Source organism: Nicotiana attenuata, chromosome 3 (genome assembly GCF_001879085.1).
Source record: "Nicotiana attenuata strain UT chromosome 3, NIATTr2, whole genome shotgun sequence".
Taxonomy (NCBI): Eukaryota; Viridiplantae; Streptophyta; class Magnoliopsida; order Solanales; family Solanaceae; genus Nicotiana; species Nicotiana attenuata.
This window is the reverse complement of record NC_031991.1, coordinates 12,956,581-12,975,932: the sequence shown is the minus strand read 5'-3', so window position 1 is coordinate 12,975,932 and position 19,352 is coordinate 12,956,581. Positions and strand designations below refer to the sequence as shown.

The window sequence follows — 19,352 nt, the reverse complement described above, 5'->3', positions numbered from 1 at the left end:
TTTGATTGACCCTGAAGACATTGAGTATGATTAGATAGGACATCATGCCTTGGAGAAATCACCAAAAATGTCATCCTTAAGACCGCAACAATTTTTGGAATACGCTAGAGTCAACAAGGACAAGGACTTATGCCAAAACTAAGCTCAGATTTTTGACACTAGTAAACCTTTCACAATCTTCAAGTGGATTCACTTTCTTTCATCAAGTCTCGAGCGTCTTCCAGTAAGATAACAAGTCATTCTTGTCTATTTGTTTTGCGATTTTGGGCCATCTCTTCTAGGACTCCTATTCAACCAAATTATAAAATAATATATTTCATCAAATACTTTATCTTTTTTTTTTTTTTGCATTTACTTCATATAGGTTGAATACTCCAACACTTCACTTTTTGTTTTGTATAGTTTTATTTTCTCTTTAAAGGTTGCCTAGCCTTGAAAATTATTTTAGCTACGAATTTGCATAAAGGATGAAGCTAAAATAACAGTCCAATCTAAAACATCCAGTATCGGTATGTAATTGTTACAAGTACAAACTAATGGTACCAAGGTAAATATGGTGCAAAGAAATGTGTTGGTTAATCGGATAAACACTTTCAACCTTCTTCAAAATACAACCTCCGCTTCCAGCTCTACACGAAATATTTGCATAGCTATATGTCCTTGCCCAGCTCCTACTTATACAATCCCTCTACAAATTCTATCAACCTACACTACCAATTAAGTCTTGATGATTTCCAATATTCAGCCTTCCACAATCGCGATTTCTTTTGGGGAAAACAAGCAAGACATGCATTATGCAAATACACAAGACATAGAAACGAAATCCAGCCAAGTAGGCATATGGATTTGGACAATGAGATCCACAATTTAAGAAAAACCATTGAAGAAGAGCTGCATCCAGAAATTATAGAAGTCTAAATTTGTGTCCGCATCCGAACGTTGAGCTTCGGCCAATTTGCCAGGGTACAAGATGCCAAAGTTTAACACTTTCAATGGGATTGGAGATCTCGTCGCTCATTTAAAGGATTACTATAGCAGATTGATTATGATTGGACATGATGAGGCCCTCCGAGTGATATTATTCATTCAAAGTTTATCTGGATTGATAGTCACTTGGTACACCAAACAAGACTTTAGAAAATGACAAATATGGGAGGATGAGCTGCGATTTTATAAAACAATGAGTTCAATATCGGAGTCAGTCGACCGTCACATGGCCGATTGTCTTAAAGTAAAGAAAATGCCTCATGAGTCTTTCCAAAAATATGCCACCCGATGGAGGCTAGAAGCTTCAGTAATACATCCTCCATTGCACGAAGAGAAATTAATATCTACCTTTGTGAAATTCAAGAAGGCACGTATCTTGTAAGTTGCTCGAAATTTGTGCGTGCAATTTTTTTGATTTGATTATAGTTGGATAAGAGCTAGAAAGTGACATTCAAGGAGGAATAATTGTAGATAGTTCAACAACTCAAGCTATTAACCAAACTTCCTAACCAAAGATCTACAAAGCAAGAAGAAAGAAGATCACTCAGTTGCCACGACTATGCATCAACTACTATGCAGAGGGGCGGTTAATTGACTTCCTAAGTGTTCAATTGGGAATAAGTTTTTCAATTAGGTAGATGACCTTGTAATTATAGTAAAGAATGCAAAAAATATCAAATTTTGTTCTACTACTATTTTGATTAAAATTACTTGGTGGTTGTTAATCAATCTTCTTCTTTGGTCGATTTTCAACCTATTATCGATAATCAACCCTTCTTTTCAGTGGATTATAAATCACCTTTGTGGTCAATTAGCAAGCTATAGTCAATAAATCGACTTCCTTCATGGTCTATCAAAACATATTATTATCAACCTCCTACTTGGTCGTTTATCAACTAATGATCGCTAATCAACTTTCTTTTTGGTCGTTTATCAATCAAAAATTAATTTCTTAGTTGTTTATCAACCTCTTTCTTGTTAAAAAAATTATTTGTGCGAATGCTAAGCAACAGGGATTTCAACCTATGATTGATAATTTACCTCCTTGATCGATTAAAGTTATTTCCTTGATTTCAAATTTAGAGGAAAAAAAGAAAAGAAAATAAAAGTATTTTAATTAAATCAAGACTAATAGATGGTTAGTCGGCAGCGTAGTGCACTAATAAGATAACGCGGGTGATCCGACCCGATTCATCTATCTATATAGAATAGGAGAAGCAAAAGCACTACATTAAGACAAGTGTCTTAACCACAAAAAGCCAAGTAACATTGTTAAGACAAAATAAACTACTTTTCTAACTTTTTTTTTTGAATTAATTGGTTACACTACGTGAATTAATAAACATAGATATCTTATAATTATCAATAAAAAACGTAAATACAAAAAAATATTCTACTCATACAAATTGGAGTTTTAAAATTATTTTACAATAAAAAAACAAAAAAAACAAAAAATAAAAAACTACCAATTCAAATTAGAGAGTAATTTCTTTCTAATATAGTAGTAATAGTGTGCGCGCGTGTGTGTATATATATATATATATATATGGGAGTAGTTATTATACTAAATTGGTAATTTATTAATAATTCATTTATCAATTTAACAATATTAAGTAATGGATAATACAATTAGATAACCAAGAAACAAATATATATATATATATATATATATATATATAAGACTTATAAAAATAATTAGAATTATTATGAGAAAAGCCGTATATATACACATAACTAAAATCATAATAAACAAATAATCATAAATGAAGAATACTAATAAAAATAAACAAATCAAATGATATCGTAAAAATACATATACCAATTAAAATTCTCATCTANCTTCCGATCTATAAAAAATAATAAAAGGTTTATCTCTTTATACTTTTGATGAACTCAAAATTATAATTTAGTAAAAAAAAAAATGATATTATTTAAATTTTCAGTGAATATAAAATGAGAAAACTAATCAAATATTATAGTAGAAATGAATGTACGAAAAGAGGTGCATAAAGATAATTTTATAATATTATATTTTGAATTAATTAATAAACAAAATATAAATAAATAACACTCAAGAAAGTTATTGATAAATTTAGACAATTGAAGAACTATGTTCTACTAGAAGAGAAGTAGTATCAAAATATTAAGCCAATTGACAATTTAATAAAAATTTACATTAGTAAATGTATAGTACTAAGTACTTGCTAATTTAATAAAGAATAAACAAGGGATAAACAATTTATTTGATTATTATAATGCTTTGTATCCTTTGATTTGTATAGATTTTATTATATTTATGTACACTACATTAAATAATAAAATAGTAACTATTATTTATTAAATTAATATGATATATTAGATCGTAATTTTATAAGATTAATGTTCCGTCAAATTATTGTGCGGGTTCTAACACAAAGGAAGCCGTAGTCAAAGTACAATGGTCTTCTTTGCTTTCATCTTGCAGTCAGTTGATCTGTTCATTCTATCACACCCAATAGGGCAACCACCAGAAAGCCGGTGAAGTATATTCTTATACATAGACGTGTAGATAGCTGTAGATTGTAGATATACATAAAAACTAGGGTTTTGATTAATGGAAGTGGCGGGGGAGAAGAGAGAGTTGGAGAAGAAGAACTTGAACAATACTCCATCTCCGGCGATTGATTCCTTGACGGCAGATAGAGAATCCGAAGATCTCGAACGCGTTGCGCTCGATCTCAAAGCCGGTCTTCATCCTCTAAAGGTTTCTCTCTTTTTAATTTGCTATTCTTCTTCTTCTTTTTTTTTTTTTTTTGTAAAATTGTTTGTTGATTTTTACGATTATTTGTTCATCTATTGGGACATGGATTGGTGCTTTAATTCTTTATTCTTATGTGAGGTGTTCTTTTGTAGAATTAATTTATGAGATATATATCTTTCTTCCATATAGTTTTATGAAATATGGTTCTGAATGCAATATAATGATCTCTATACTGTTTGGCTACTGTTTTGAATTGCGAGAGTTAACTAGGTCAAACTTGTGTATGAAATGCTCGTTGATGCCTTTATGGAGTTGGATGGGACGGAGATATTGTTACTGGGCACTTAGCTAGGAAGTAACCTCTTTGAGTAGAGGGGGAGAATACATGAACCCGGAGAAATCACTTAGTTAATAGAATGAATGCTAATGTCCCATCTGCCTAAGCCTTGTCGGTCAGAGTTATTTAATACTTTTGCTTGTCGGAGGTAGCAAGTACCTAATCAAATAGTCGAGGTGCATAGAAGTTAGCCTGGACACTACTGTCATTAAAAAAACGGAATGCTAATGATTCAACGAAAGAATCACCACCATTAAGCATATATGAAGATCTGCAACATTGGAGCACTCTGACTAGTGGAACTTCTGGAAAATGGATTGGTGATTTCTCACTGAGGACAATATATATGAAATAGCGATTTCTGATTTGATCCAACGAGGGGATTCACTGCCTAAATTGAAGGCAATCTTAATGCCAATGATCACAGTATAGCTTTCCGTCTATTCTGGTTCTCTCATTTTCTTCTGCCAGTTGACTTGTCTAGAGATATAAAGCCTTCATTGTCTTCTATGATCCTTGACTTTGAAAAAAAATTCAAGTTTTGCCTCTTGTATGACAAATTTAGTAGAACTTAAAACTATAAAAACAAGATGGAGAGCATATCTTCCAACTTGGAGTCGAATATCTTCTGTTGGACCGTCACTTTTTTTTTTAAATCATTTTAAGTATTTATTCATAAGTTAGGTGCATGTACTAGCCTTTCTTAATATATTAAGAAAAGCATTAGAAATTCGATTATCAGTTAGAGGAGTATTTTAGTGATGAGCTTCCAAAATCTTTTCCTGTTCTTTGTACATGTATGAACATTTTCCTTACTAGGCTGCCTTCATTTTTAATTTTTTATTTTTAGATACTTGTATTGCCTTCATTTTTATTTTTATTTTTGAACACTTTTATAATTATTCCCTTGCCAGGTTGCCTAGATATGTTGAACAATTAGAATGGCAATTGATACGTGATCTACAAGTTAATTGGTCTATTCTAATTGCAACCTGATTATCTTGCCTAGTTCAGTCAGATGATTGCATGATAACATGATCCAACGTCCTTTATATTTAGGGCCAATTTGGGTAGGGTTATGAGAATTACTTCCGAGTCATTTGAGTTATCATTAATAATAATATGAGGATTGATTAAAATGACCAGTTCTTTAGGCTGTATTCCTTCTTAGTCTAGAATTGCATGTTTAAATAATTCTAAATGAAATGATTAATAGAAGTTTTTTCATCCAGTTCAATAGGCTCTAACAATTCTGCCACAAATAATTCTAAATGCAGACCGGTTTTCACATGGCAGGAATCTCACATATAAAGTCTTAAAGTAGTTACATCTTTTTTACAAACTACAAAGATACAACATGTGTGGTTAAATTCTAAGCAAGTGAGGGTCGACTATATGAATCTGCACTTACCTTGTCAAGCTCATCTCAGACCAATATACCAAAAACAATACTAGAAGTTCTCTATATCTTCTATTGTCATATAAATCTATGTTCTGATAGGTTTAATCTCCTAGAAAACATATGACCTATAATAAACGTACCAAGCTGACTAAAACATATTCCTAACTAATTGGTATTGCCTATATATGTCTTTTTCTTCCATTGTGTCCTATTTGTTGCTAATTCCAAATGGATTCCAAGAGATTGTAGTTCTTATGAAACAACTACATTCCATGTGATTTTAGGTTTACCTCATCCCGTTTTAACATTGGCCATTGTTTCACACCTATGAATTGGTGCATCTGAAGGTTGACACAGGACATGATCAAATCATCTCAAGCAACTTTCTATCATTTTATACCCGACATGTTCTAGTTGTCCCTTTTGACAAATGTGGTCATTTTTAGTTTTTTTCTCTCTTTTACAATGATGAAGGGAGCGTTAGAGCAATGGTAAAGTTGTCTTTGTGTGACCTATATTTCACGTTTTCAAGCCATGGAATCACCGCGGAGTAGGGTGCCTACATCATACTCCCCTAGGGTGCGACCCTTTCCCGGACCTACGTGAATACCGGATGCTTCGTGCACCAGACTGTCCTTTTCTTTCATCTTCTATAATGGTGATGCAGAGGTGTCTTTTGTTTTCCTAAGTTGTAGGAGATTATCTAGATTTGAAATTGCACAAAATCTATGAGGATACTTGCACAACAACTAAGCACCCTGTTACGCCCACTTGGCCTCTTCCATAGATATTAATATGACAGGGATCATAATGACATTATTCTATGTGTACAATTATATATCTGTCATGTTTTATTGTTCATTTTTTTCTATTATTATGTAATATCTCTTGTTTGTCTAGGTACTAACGTTCTTCATTCTCATGATCAGCACAATTTTGTGTTTTGGTACACTAGGCGGACACCTGGGGTTCGAACTCAAACATCGTACGAGGACAATATCAAGAAAATTGTTGATTTTAGTACTGTAAGTCATTTTATTTGTAGAAATTTGTTTATACTTGAAGTATCCATCTTCTTTTCAAAAGTACTTGAATTCGGCTCCTTTATAAATGTACTTTGCATTCCTTATCTGTAGGTTGAAGGATTTTGGGTTTGCTATTGCCACTTTGCTCGACCATCGACATTGCCAAGCCCAGCTGATTTGCATCTTTTCAAGGACGGCATTCGTCCATTATGGGAGGTAAAATCTTGTGATCATGCTGTTAACTGCTGCTTTTTGGTGTTTTCTATTTCATTACAAGTTTGTATTATGGACATCTCGTACTGAGTTAATTTTCTGATTATATTGTTTAATGTTTATGAAGGATTCTGCTAACTGCAATGGTGGAAAGTGGATAATTCGTTTTAAAAAGGCTGTTTCAGGCCGCTTCTGGGAAGACTTGGTAAGTGAGGTATCCTAGGGTGCTTTTGCTATGCGGAAAAATGTTTTCTGGAAAATATTCTAGCAACCGAACACTAGAAACCGAGTTATTTTCTGGGGAAAAAAAGCATTTTCGAGAAAACATTTTAAAATTTTCTGGGGAAAATCTTTTTCCTTCATAATTATCTTGACTTTTAATTTCATATCATTGCTTTAACCAACACTTAAACATTATTATCAATTATTAATACTCTAAAATTTCATTAAAACCACTATCTGGTTTGCTAATATTTATTATGATTATTACTAAATATTTTTCAAGAAAATTTTTTACTCTCCAACCAAATACCAAAAAATATTTTTCAGGAAAATGGTTTGTAGAATATAAGTCATTTTCCGTCATACCAAACACACCCTCAATGTTAATTCCATTTAACTAGACTTCTAGTGTTATAGATAAAGATAGTAAGCGCAGAAGCAGTATAATATCTAATAATTAAATTATACGGTGTCCATGATGTTAGTAGTAGTACTTTCCAGATATCCAAATCGAATACCACAATAGACCGGTGCCTTTTAGCCTAAGGGGTTGTTTAGTTCATGGGATAAGGTGTGATATCCTGGTTTAGACTTTGGAATTAAATTTAGTGCTATTTCTACATCATATGCCCCTTTACAATTTATAATTTAAGAAAATGGCCTTTTTAGATCTCTTATACAAATCTCTTACGTGGAAAAGTAAGTCTCCCATGTGTAAAAAAAGAAGTAGGATCATAAAACTAAAACAAGTATGTAAAGAGCCACAAAACCAATTGACCCTTTAGTGCTTTTTTATTTTAAAGCGCTCTGATTCTTCGGCTGCTCTTACACTCAACAAGATTTTTGCCAAGCTTCTTCAGTTCTAAGAGAGACAAAAAATAAAGCTTGAAAGAGGTGAATTATCTTCTCCTTCTTTGCTCTCGCTGCATCAACATAGAATATGAGAAAAATAAATTGGTCTCTTTATTCATGTTCTTTGAGCCATTAGCATGTAGAAGTTGAATTCCCTGATAATTCATTAATGGTCTTGAGATATAGATTAAATTTGATCAAACTTACTTTGCTATTACCTAAATTTGATGCTACTTTATTTATACTTAAAAAAGGACGACCACCTCAAGATATAAGAATTATATCTAATCAATCTAAAGGATGACTTTGAAATTTTTGCTGCATTTGCTATCTCAAGACCATGAATTTACAAACTATATTTATCTATTTTAGGATACTTCTGTGATAAGTAAAGATTGATTTTTATTACAAAAATACCAACAATAATTATTGTTTACCCATATGTCGGTTCACGCTAAAATTGGAAACAAGAAATTTATCCAGCTTCAAACCAAGCACGTGTCTTGGATTATACATAGTATATCCCATTTTTAATCCAATGAACAAAACAAAGCAATAGCACTAAATAATCCAGGAATTATTGATCCCAGATAACTTTTTCCGCGAACCGCACGACCCCTAAGGATGCTGAGATACCCCTATTGGATTTTGCTATCTAGCCAGAGAGTATAAGCACTGAAAGATGATTTTTGACAGTAATTCATAGACCTGTGTTTCTCATCTTATTATCTTTTACTTTCTGGCGGCTTCATATTTCTTTCAACATCCCAGTATACTACCCAAATTTTTTTAGTCATGTATAAGATGTCCTTTGCATATATAGAGTTCATATATTTGCTTGGACTTCTTATACTCGCTATTGTGAATTTATTTAAGTTGGTGTTGGAGGTTGTATTAAGATTGATACTTTTGGATATTTAACCATCATCGTTCTGAAGTCACTCTGTGTCATTAATTTTTTTACTTTCTATCAGGAGTATCATCATATTTTATTAGCCATCACCTTAGGTAATTTTTGGTCAGTTTACACCGTCCGAATAATTCATTATTATGGAGAAAAGTGTCTTATTTTAAGTGTACATTCTTGTTGGATGAATTTATGTTACTTCTTCCTTTGTAAGCTAAAAGAAGTAAAATGGCTAAATAACCATTAGCTAGATGATGTGAATGTAATAGCAGCAACTATTAGTAGCTGTATAGGGATAGCAAGATCGCCAAAACATTGAAAGATCGGTGACCGCCTGCACAGTTAATTTGTACATCCTCAGATCATCAGGGTCTGTAGTGCGGCTTGAATTCTGCTTTAACTTCTAATGTGGTGTGGCTCTTACCTAGGTTCTGTCCCTGGTGGGTGATCAGCTTGATTACGGTGACAACATATGTGGTGCAGTTTTAAGTATTCGTCTCAATGAAGATATATTGAGTGTGTGGAACCGCAATGCATCAGATCATCAGGTTATATACCTAACCTTTATGTAACTCATTCTTTTCATGTGAAGATGTAAACATGCTTAAACCCCTTTGCTTCGCCAGGCTGTGATGGCACTCAGAGATTCAATCAAAAGACATTTGAAGCTTCCCAGTAGCTATGTCATGGAATACAAGCCCCATGATGCTTCTCTTCGTGACAATTCATCATACCGCAATACTTGGCTGAGAGGATAGACTTGCAACCGCCCTCTTTGCTATTGAAGCTGCAGGAGCTCAGATTGCAAATTATTATTTTATTTTGTTGGTCTTTGGTCAAGCGCAAATCATGACAGAAAATTGCCGACTGTGGTGCAAAGCTAATAACCATGGAGAAACTTCATTCAACTCGACTGTCTGATGTTTTAGTGTGCTAGATTTTCTATATGCTTTGTACTAAGGCAGTTTTTGAAGAAGCGATGTTATCTCAAGTGCATATTACGACAGCTCTGTCAAGTTACATGTCACTTTGGCGCTCTACTATCTCAAGTGATATGCTCAATAATCCCTCCTTACATCAACTGGTTATTTCCTTCCAACTACCAAACTAGGTCGAACAAACTTTAAAAAGCAGAGAATAACTGTATCCTGACACTGCAAAAAACTGGGCATCACCTATGGAGAAAACATCCTAACAGGGTGTAGAACTGCGAAACTAAACTCTCGCAGGATGCGGTTCTACAACCGAAGAGGTAACTTCAGTTCTTATGGGCAAGGCTCCTGCTGTCCAATTCGAGTTAAATTTTCTGGTAACTTTCACCATAGCAATAAATCTCTTTTCATCCAACTGATGCTATTGGTAGTGAGAAACGTCCTTTGGAGTTTATACTCTCTTTATTCCAATTTATGTGACATACTTATTAGTTCACTTATAAAGAATGACACATTTATATATTTGAAAACAATTTAGTACTAAGCTTTTCATTTTATTACTTTACCCTTAATCGGAAACGTTTTTATAATCACAAAAATATTACGTATAGAACATTTAAGATCACAAGATTCAAATGTCTTGTGACCAGACATATTATGACAAGTTTCAAGAGTCTTCCTTTTTACTTAAATTTTATATAGTGTCAAATTACATCACATAAATTAGAACGGAGGGACTGTTACACAGCGTTAGCTGGCAGAGGTTAACAAACAAGTTCCACCTATAGCTCCCTTCGTGCTTGCGTTTTGAGTGTATTTCAAAACTGCCCCACAAAGGAAAAAGGATTGCTCCGTTCCTTTGATCTACATGGGAAGGACAAATGTACAAAGGTAAGATCACAAATATCTAAAGCCAACTTAAACAGGCAACTTCTGAAAAAGGAAAGTTGCGCAGCGAAGGTTTTAAGGTTCAATTAGCTCCGATTTGAAATAAGAAGATCACGAGTAGATGTCGTTGGCCAACCTATATATCATATTAGTCAACGATTATATTCTCTCTTGGATTTTTGAGACATGTATACTCATTCTTAGGCATGCAGTTTCTATGTTTACTGCCCTAATGATAAACTGATACTGATGCCAATTTCTGAAGATAATATACAAAGGTAAGGAATGTCTGAAAGTTAAGTATAGCTACAACGAGTACTTTGACAGGAGCAACATGATGAAGCGAGTAACACAAGTACTAAACAGATGACTGAAGCCCAATAACGCCTGCAGAAGACAGGTGCAACAGACATTAGTGCCACAGATAAACAAAAAGGGAAAATCCTAAATAAGGACGAACATAGATCTGCAATTTCGGAAAAGAGGTAAACTTCTCCATCGATGTAGCACGTTGGAACTTCAAGTATAAACAGCAGTCATTAGCTGGACCTAAAATGTTGGCACTTGACATCAAGCTAAGGCTCTTTGTTGGAGAATACTGCAATTTAGGTTCAAGTTCATATCCAGCCGTACAATTTACCAGGACTAATTAATTAGCTTGAAAATCAGTACCACCCTTGAGTCATTTTAGTAGGCTTGTTCTAATTAAAGTTGGTCTATTTTTTCTTCACATAATCCCTTAGATTTAACTTGACCTAATAACATGCTGCATTTATATGTTTCTAGCTCAACACAGGAGACAAATTTAACAACCACCGGTATGCAGATATTACCAAAATCTCAGGGAATAGAGAGAAAATGTAATTACCACAGCCAACTCTTGCACCGGCATTCCCAGTTGACTTACTAAGTTCATGTCCACCTGATGAAGAGTTGCAATAATTAGCCAGATCTAGACTCAGAGAGAAAGACAAACTTCAAAATATTTTGATTTTTATGCTAAACACATAGAAAGCATGAACAATGGCTTTAGATGGTGCATTTAACCTCAAGAGAAATGAATAGTAGACCAGGTTTCAAAAATGATATTAGGAACCAAATGAAGAGACCTCATAGATGATAGGGCGTACAACAGTCTAAAAACATCCTCAAGGGGGAAAGGGGTTGTTCGTAGTCTGCTTGTTGCACGAGAACGATAGGATTAATGGTCACAATCCATCACATCTAATTGAAGAAAAGCAGCAGACAACAGAAGTTGGTGCTTTGCCCGAACAACATATTGTGTACTATGAAATAAATCTTTACGGAAGAAGAAATAACAAGCTTTGCCTCAAACAAGCTACTTAATCCTTACTTGAAGATAGTTTACTTGATTAAGATGTCAATAATACAATTTTGCACAAAACCTCAACTTAATTCCCATAAAACAGAACATCAAGAATTATCACCGTGGTAACTTGTACTGTACATTATCTTGAAGCCACAATAAAGGGTGCATAAGGTCTGCAAAGCAGCTTATACAGCAAGCTGAAAGGAAAATTGTAATGGACTCTGTGCAACATCTTGAATGGACTTCCATCAGACATTACTCGAAAAACACAAAATATGTTGGACCAAGAACCATACCTCTTCCCAGATCATCAGGATCAGCATGCACAACTACTGCTCTCCCCAAGATGGAGTGTACTCCACTAAGTGGAATCTAATTACAAAAAAGAAAAGTTGGCATTAGTATTGTCAGGCAATTTTCAGCCAACTACAGAACTTCAAAAAAAAAAATCCAATAGTAGTACCAGCATATCTGAAATTGATATCTCGGCCACCCCTTGAGAGAAAAAAAAAAGTGAGAAAAAAATCATAATTCTCTCAAGGGAACGATCTAACTAGAGCTCAACTTGGAAGTTGAAAAATATGAATTGTGCATGAACAATAATAAAACTAACCATCAGGACCAGCAACAATGTTGCCTAAATCGCCCGCATGACGCACATCATCAGTGGGAGCTCCATGATCCTTCTTAAGTGGATTAAAATGAGGTCCTAAACACCAACGAGTTTTAAGTTGTGTGCATTGACGATGTAAAAAGTATTTTACACAATCAGGTAATAAAGTAGTTAATTGCAGGTAACTCACTGTAACAGCATTGAAGGGTAATCTTTAATTAATTGGTAGCAACCTGTTATAATAGTTTAAATTATACTAATGGTATTATTACACTATCAGTACACAAAACAGTACAGAAGTCAATCACCCCCACAACCCCCAAAAGAAATTGCACCATCAAATAACAATAAAAACAGCTGAACAGAAACCCCCAAATCTTGAAGTATTACAAGAAAAAGCAAGCATCTTGAACTACACAAAAAGGGGGAAAAAGAAAGCAGAAAAAAAGAAGTAGACCAAAGGATGTAGCTTTTGACCAGTGGAATTGCAGCCATTGGTGGTATCGCCCAAAGCATGAATATGGAAACCGTGAAGACCAGGAGCGAGACCAGTTATTCTTCCGCTCACATGGGTAGCGCCTGTATTGTATACCCAAATCCATGATTACAAGTTACAACAACAGAGAAGAAGAAAAAGAAACATTGATTGGTACGCATAATAAGAAGATATGGAGGACAAAAGTGGGGATTTACCGTTGGGTTGTTGGATGAACTGTAAGGAGCCTTTGACGCTATTGGTACCAGAGATGACAGCCACTGCTTTCAAGGCGCCCATTTTTCCCTACAATATTCAGACTCTTTCTCCATTTTTTTTTTTGTGTGTGTTTTGGGCTTGTATAAGGGTCAGCTGCCAGGTGCCTGCCACGCAGCCATTTATCTGTTGGTCCTTTTTTTGGCTCCGGGAACTCAAAATTCATGGACAAATTAAATTTTAGATAAAAGATCCCCTTGATTCTGATGGTTTCCATTAAATTTCTCCGAACTAATAATCATTACTTTCTCCCATCCCTTTAACATGTTCTTTTGCTAAAAATTTGTTCCAAGAATTGCTAATTTTTCCTTCAATCATGTTAAGAAATTAAGCTAAAAAGTAATAATATCAAATATGAAAGCAAGATTTTTTTTTAAAGCATATCCACAAGGCGAGGTGCCTAGCCTAAGACCATAAGAGATGTTTACTGCATATGTCTTATTATCAATTTTGGGTTTGTTATACCCAAAACAGATATTACAAAATAATCTAATAAGAATATGCAATAAAACGTCTAAAATATGTATAAAAACTTACCTATTGCAAACATAGCCACTATCAACAATTGCGCACATTTGATTGCCAAGGTGGCACATCAAAATGTACAGCTCCATATGTGTGAATTTCGACTCCAATGCATGTGATAGTCTCTTTTGCATATAAGATTTGCATTCCTTTAAAGTTGCAAAAGGAAATGCCAAAAAGTGGCTATTTACTGCATCCAGCAGCAGTTGCACCTGATGATTGTGCATTTTGGTATCCATATTTCGGGCTTAATCCTTGTCTGAAAATGTGTAGTTTTGCCCAACATGTATTCCTTGTGTATCCTACTTGATGAAATTGCCGAGCTCCTCCATTTGGCACTACTAAATTCTTCCACAAAATCAACTAAAAAGCACTGCCTCGACCATTTGAAACTGAACACTTGTGCTAACATGCTTGTTATAATGAGGTTGTCGTGTGATCTCCAGGCATATTCTACTGTTATTATTTCTGTGTCAAACCATTTCTGGGATATTGAACTAAGGAATTGTGATTGGATTTTACCCCACAACACCTCCCTTGATCCCATTTTTGTTAAGAAAATTACAGTACCTGTCCTTGTTGCCTTGCAGAATTTTTTGGACAGTCCAATGTTGCAAATCCATTTTTGTGTGCCTCTTTGAGGTAAAAGGCTACAGGTCTTCAAACTAGATCTTGGGGCACTATAACAGCTAATGTAAAGTACAGACTTGTGATACCAAGTCCCTGCAGTAATGACACTCCTTAGTGCCCTGAAAGTGAGACTTTGTTCCATGCTTGTGCCTACTCTCAATTCCCTTCCAATGGAATGAGTACACAGGGCGAGTTTTTTTTTTCTCCCAAATATTTTCAAGTATATACAATATGACTCCAAAATTCTTTATTTGTAGGATTCCATTGAGGTAATACAAAGAAATGCCATGAATATGCATGGTGTTAAGCATTGAGATCATGAATAAGTAGTAAAAGTTACAAACATAAGTAGTAAAGTAGAGTGAGTTATAGACATAACATAAAATAGTAGCGAGTATTATATTACTAGAGTAGTCTATGCACACAGACATCTGCGCTATTATTTCATAATACTTCCCCTTGGATGTTCATGCTTTGATAGATTAATGGGCTCATTAACACCTTATTAAGAAAAAAATCCAGTGGGAGAAAAATCTCCGTCAATGAAAAAGGGTACACATATCTAGTAACACATATTGGTAACTATCTCAATGAAAATCTTCGTGGAAAAATTCAGTAAAACAGAATCTTGCTAAGGAAAAAAGAGTGCAACCCCTATTTTATTGTAACGAACAGATATGTTATTTTAAGTATTAACTCTCATACTTGTATTTCGAGACTTTTCTTAGATTAATTTGATGATTTATGACTTGCGTGCATGGTTCATATCGATTTTCAAATAGTTTATATGTGAAATTCAAAGAAAATATGATTTTTTAACTTTAAAAATGACTAGAGTTTACCACACTCAATGTTTTGATAAACAACCTCGGATCAGTATTTTCATAATATCGGTAGGTTCGTATGATAATTTTGGACTTGGACAAATATTTGGTGGGGGTTCTGGGTGACCCTAGGCCATTTCGGCGCGTTGTGTGGAAAGCTGGAAAAAATGAGTTTGAAGTTGAAAATCTTGAGTTTTAATGATCGATTCTTGATTTTGATATTATTTTGATGATTTGAGTTTGCGAGCGAGTTTGTATAATGTTATTAAACTTTTGTGGATGTTTGGACTGGAGCCTGAGGGGCGCGGGTGAGTTTCGGATGGTTTTGGCAGCTGAAGGCAACTGCTGGTGTGTATGGCCTACAAGTCTCGCATTTACGATGAACTGTTCACAAATGCGAGCTTCGCTTTTGCTAAGTTAGGCTCGCATTTGCAATGACTGGGAAGGGGGATAGGACCTTCGCATTTGCGAACTGGGGTATCGCATTTGCGGTGTGTGTGTTGCATTTGCAACGCTGGGTAATTGAGGACAGCTTGCGAAGCTGGGATTGCTTTTGCGGAAAGGGAACTTCGCATTTGCGACATCTGTGGCTTAGGAGATGGATCAAATTGTGACCAGCTATTTGCATTTGCGGACACCGCAATTGCGAACAAGGCTTCGCAATTTGCGATACCTGCAGCTGGATAAAATGTGGGGATTTTGGGACGTAGCTCATTTTTTACTATTTTTGAAATTTAAACTCCATAGAGGCGATTTTTGGAAAGCAATTTCTTCCAAACTTAATAGGTTAGTAATCTTAACTTGTATTCATTCAATTTTGATTACTTTTTCATGAATTTCATCATCAAATCTAGGATTTCATAGACTAAAAATTGGGGTTCTGGATAGATGTTAGGGATGTTGTAAAAATGAGATTTAGACATCAAATTGGGTTGGATTTCGAAAAAAATTACATATCCGGACTCCAGGATGAATCGATTATCAGGATTTGATCTTAATTTCGGATAACCACGTGCTCCAGGTTGACTTTTTGTTGACTTTTTCAATTATGGTAAAAATTGAAGCTTTATCGTAATGGGATAGTTTAAAGCTTGTTTTAACTTGTTTGAACAATAATTAACTAGATTCGGGTTGTTTGGAGGCTTGTTCTAAAAGAAAAGCCACGTTGGATTGTTGACATTGTTCTGAAAAGAGATAAGTGTCGTGGTTAACCTTGATTTGAGGGAATTAGGACTTGATTGGTCTATTTTTTTACGTGATTTATGTGTGGGGATGATGTATATGCAAGGTGACGATGTATATGCGTCATCATGGGTTTAAGTATGTGGGGTGTACTACTTGATTGCATGTCTTTAGTTATATCATGTCTTTATTTATTCCATATTTTTACTTGTTACATGATTTACTTGTTACATGTCTTCACTTGATTAATACATGCCTTCATTTGTTACATGTCTCCATATGCTACATGCTTCTAATTATTCATACCTTTAGTTATTTTCTGCCTTTACTTGTTATATGCCCTTACATGTTATTAGATATATGCTTTCACCTGTCTCATGCCTTTACTTGCTTCCTATTTCACTTTACCTTGTTATATTGAATTGTCTTAGAGAATTTATACGCTTTAGTTTTATTTTTATGTTACGTTATATCTAATAACATGTATATATATATATATATATATATATATATATATATATATATATATATATATATATATATATATATATATGTGTGTGTGTGTGTGTGTGTGTGGGGCCCTCTGACAATTACTTTGTCGTTCCATTTATTATGTAGTTAGTCATTTATCTATCTCATTATTGCTTCTATACTTATTACTCGTACATATTTATAGTGAGTATCTTGCCATAGTCTCATCACTTATTCATCGAGGTTAGGCTTGATACTTACTGAGTACATGGGGCCGATTGTACTCATACTACACTTGTGCACTTCTTTTGTAGATCCCATTATTGGTCCCAGCAGCGTACAACGGTGATTGCTCTTGTACCCGTCCTCCCAGGAGACTTGATGTAGTGTTACACGACGTTCACAGACCTTGAAGTCTTTTTCCGATCTTTATTGTTGTTTACTTTGTATCAGACAATCTTGTATTTCATTTCAGACTTTATATGTAGTTTTCTAATAGCTCATGTTCTTGTGACACCAGTTTCTGGGATTAGTCTAGACAACGATGGTTTCGAATTATTATACATTTCAGGATATTTCACCTTAATTTATTATTATTGTATTTTCAAATTGTTAAATTGCTTAATTGTTTAGCTAATATTGGATTGCCTAGAAAGCGGATGATAGCCGTCATCACAGCCCCGTAGTTGGGATTTTCGGTCGTGACAAGTTTGTATTAGAGGCCTAGGTTGCAAAGGTCTCACGAGTGTGTGTGTGTGTATGTGTGTGTGCGTGCGTGGATTGGGTTGCACTTTGCAATGCTATTGGTATAGATATATAGATCGGGTTGCGCACCGCAACAGAGAGAATGTATTGTGGTTATTCTTGGTTGTTAGTTTCCACTTCCATGTTGTGTTGTAAGGTTGTGAATTGATGATATTCTTGGGCCCTCTGTCATTTACTTTCTCGTTCCATTTATTATGTAGTTAGTCATTTATCTATCTCATTATTGCTTCTATACTTATTACTCGTACATATTTATAGTGAGTATCTTGCCATAGTCTCGTCACTTATTCATCGAGGTTAGGCTTGATACTTACTGAATACATGGGGCCGATTGTACTCATACTACACTTGTGCACTTCTTTTGTAGATCCCATTGTTGGTCCCAGCAGCGTACAACGGTGATTGCTCTTGTACCCGTCCTCCCAGGAGACTTGATGTAGTGTTACACGACGTTCACAAACCTTGAAGTCTTCTTCCGATCTTTATTGTTGTTTACTTTGTATCAGACAATTTTGTATTTCATTTCAGACTTTATATGTAGTTTTCTAATAGCTCATGTTCTTGTGACACCGGTTTCTGGGATTAGTCTAGACAACGATGGTTTCGAATTATTATACACTTCAGGATATTTCACCTTAATTTATTATTATTGTGTTTTCAAATTGTTAAATTGCTTAATTGTTTAGCTAATATTGGATTGCCTAGAAAGCGGATGATAGCCGTCATTGATAGCGGCCGTATCAACACTACACAATGGTAGGAAGAGTGGGGAGCAATAACTAATATCCGAATAGTGGATCGGGGTCGAATTTCCACAGGGAGCTAGTAAAGGAGTTAGAATATCTATCTAGCCTAGAGTTGCGGTTGTGCTTCTAATGTCGCTTCACACATTTTTGGGGTTTTCTTTTTAAACTACTCTTATAAAACTAATGATTTAAACTAAGTTATGCTAAGAGAATATTGCTAAGTTGTGCTTAATATAGGAAAAAGGCACTAGGGTTGTGACACTACCTAGGTGGCTAGCTAACGGGTAGAAGCTACTAAGGGGAGATTGATAAATCTGGGTTTATTGCTATAGTCGTTGCACAATTGCACTCATTCTCACAGCTCTCGGCAGAGAGAACGATTTTGCCCAATTGACTCTCTCGAGACCAATTAGGTAGGCCAATTAGACCGGGCAACTAAGGCTCAAGTAGGGTAGTTACTCTTTCAAGGTTTAACCCGTTAATTGGGACTATCATTCTCATGGGTCCATCCCAATTCCTTGTTAGGTCAACTTTTAGGGTCATATGACTCTCTTTCTCAAGAAGAGTTAGACCCACTAAGCTTGAATTCATGTTTGCAACCACAAATTCTAGATTGAAACACAAAATTAACCCAAATAACAAATACCCAATCTCAATCTCACCCTAGAATGCAACACCCATTAACTACCCACACTAGGGTTGAGCCACAACCCTAGCTAATGGGTTTAACTAGACATAATTAAAGAAGAAACAGTAGAAATAGATGACGAACATAACATAATAATTGATTACTAATTAGAAATTATGATATTGAAGAGGAAAATTGCAAAAATAGGCTACAGAATACTTCTCACGAGCGCAACTCTTGTTCAAAATCTAAAAACTCCCCTAAAAATGATAAAAAGATCTATTTATATCGAGCTGAAAAGGTTAGCGCGGACCGCGCAAAAAGGTAGCGCGGCCGCTTAGGCTCTTTGAACTCTCAAATCTCATCTTCTGAAGTTGGGGGC

The 19,352-nt window shown here is 34.8% G+C and overlaps 2 protein-coding genes across 2 annotated transcripts; one reads left to right on the top strand and one right to left on the bottom strand.

Annotated features, from left to right (window-relative positions):
• Positions 3,380–9,760, top strand: LOC109223331 (eukaryotic translation initiation factor NCBP-like). Its single transcript, XM_019387590.1, has 6 exons — positions 3,380–3,730; positions 6,396–6,491; positions 6,603–6,707; positions 6,832–6,909; positions 9,114–9,233; positions 9,312–9,760. The coding sequence occupies exons 1-6, from the start codon at positions 3,581–3,583 to the stop codon at positions 9,441–9,443; spliced, it is 681 nt and encodes a 226-aa protein (XP_019243135.1). The 5' UTR covers positions 3,380–3,580; the 3' UTR covers positions 9,444–9,760.
• Positions 10,626–13,276, bottom strand: LOC109223330 (superoxide dismutase [Cu-Zn] 2). Its single transcript, XM_019387589.1, has 7 exons — positions 13,142–13,276; positions 12,926–13,027; positions 12,449–12,544; positions 12,299–12,330; positions 12,132–12,207; positions 11,374–11,427; positions 10,626–10,892 (listed from the first exon to the last, which is right to left on the bottom strand). Exons 1-7 carry the CDS (start codon positions 13,221–13,223, stop codon positions 10,864–10,866), a joined length of 471 nt encoding a protein of 156 aa, XP_019243134.1. The 5' UTR covers positions 13,224–13,276; the 3' UTR covers positions 10,626–10,863.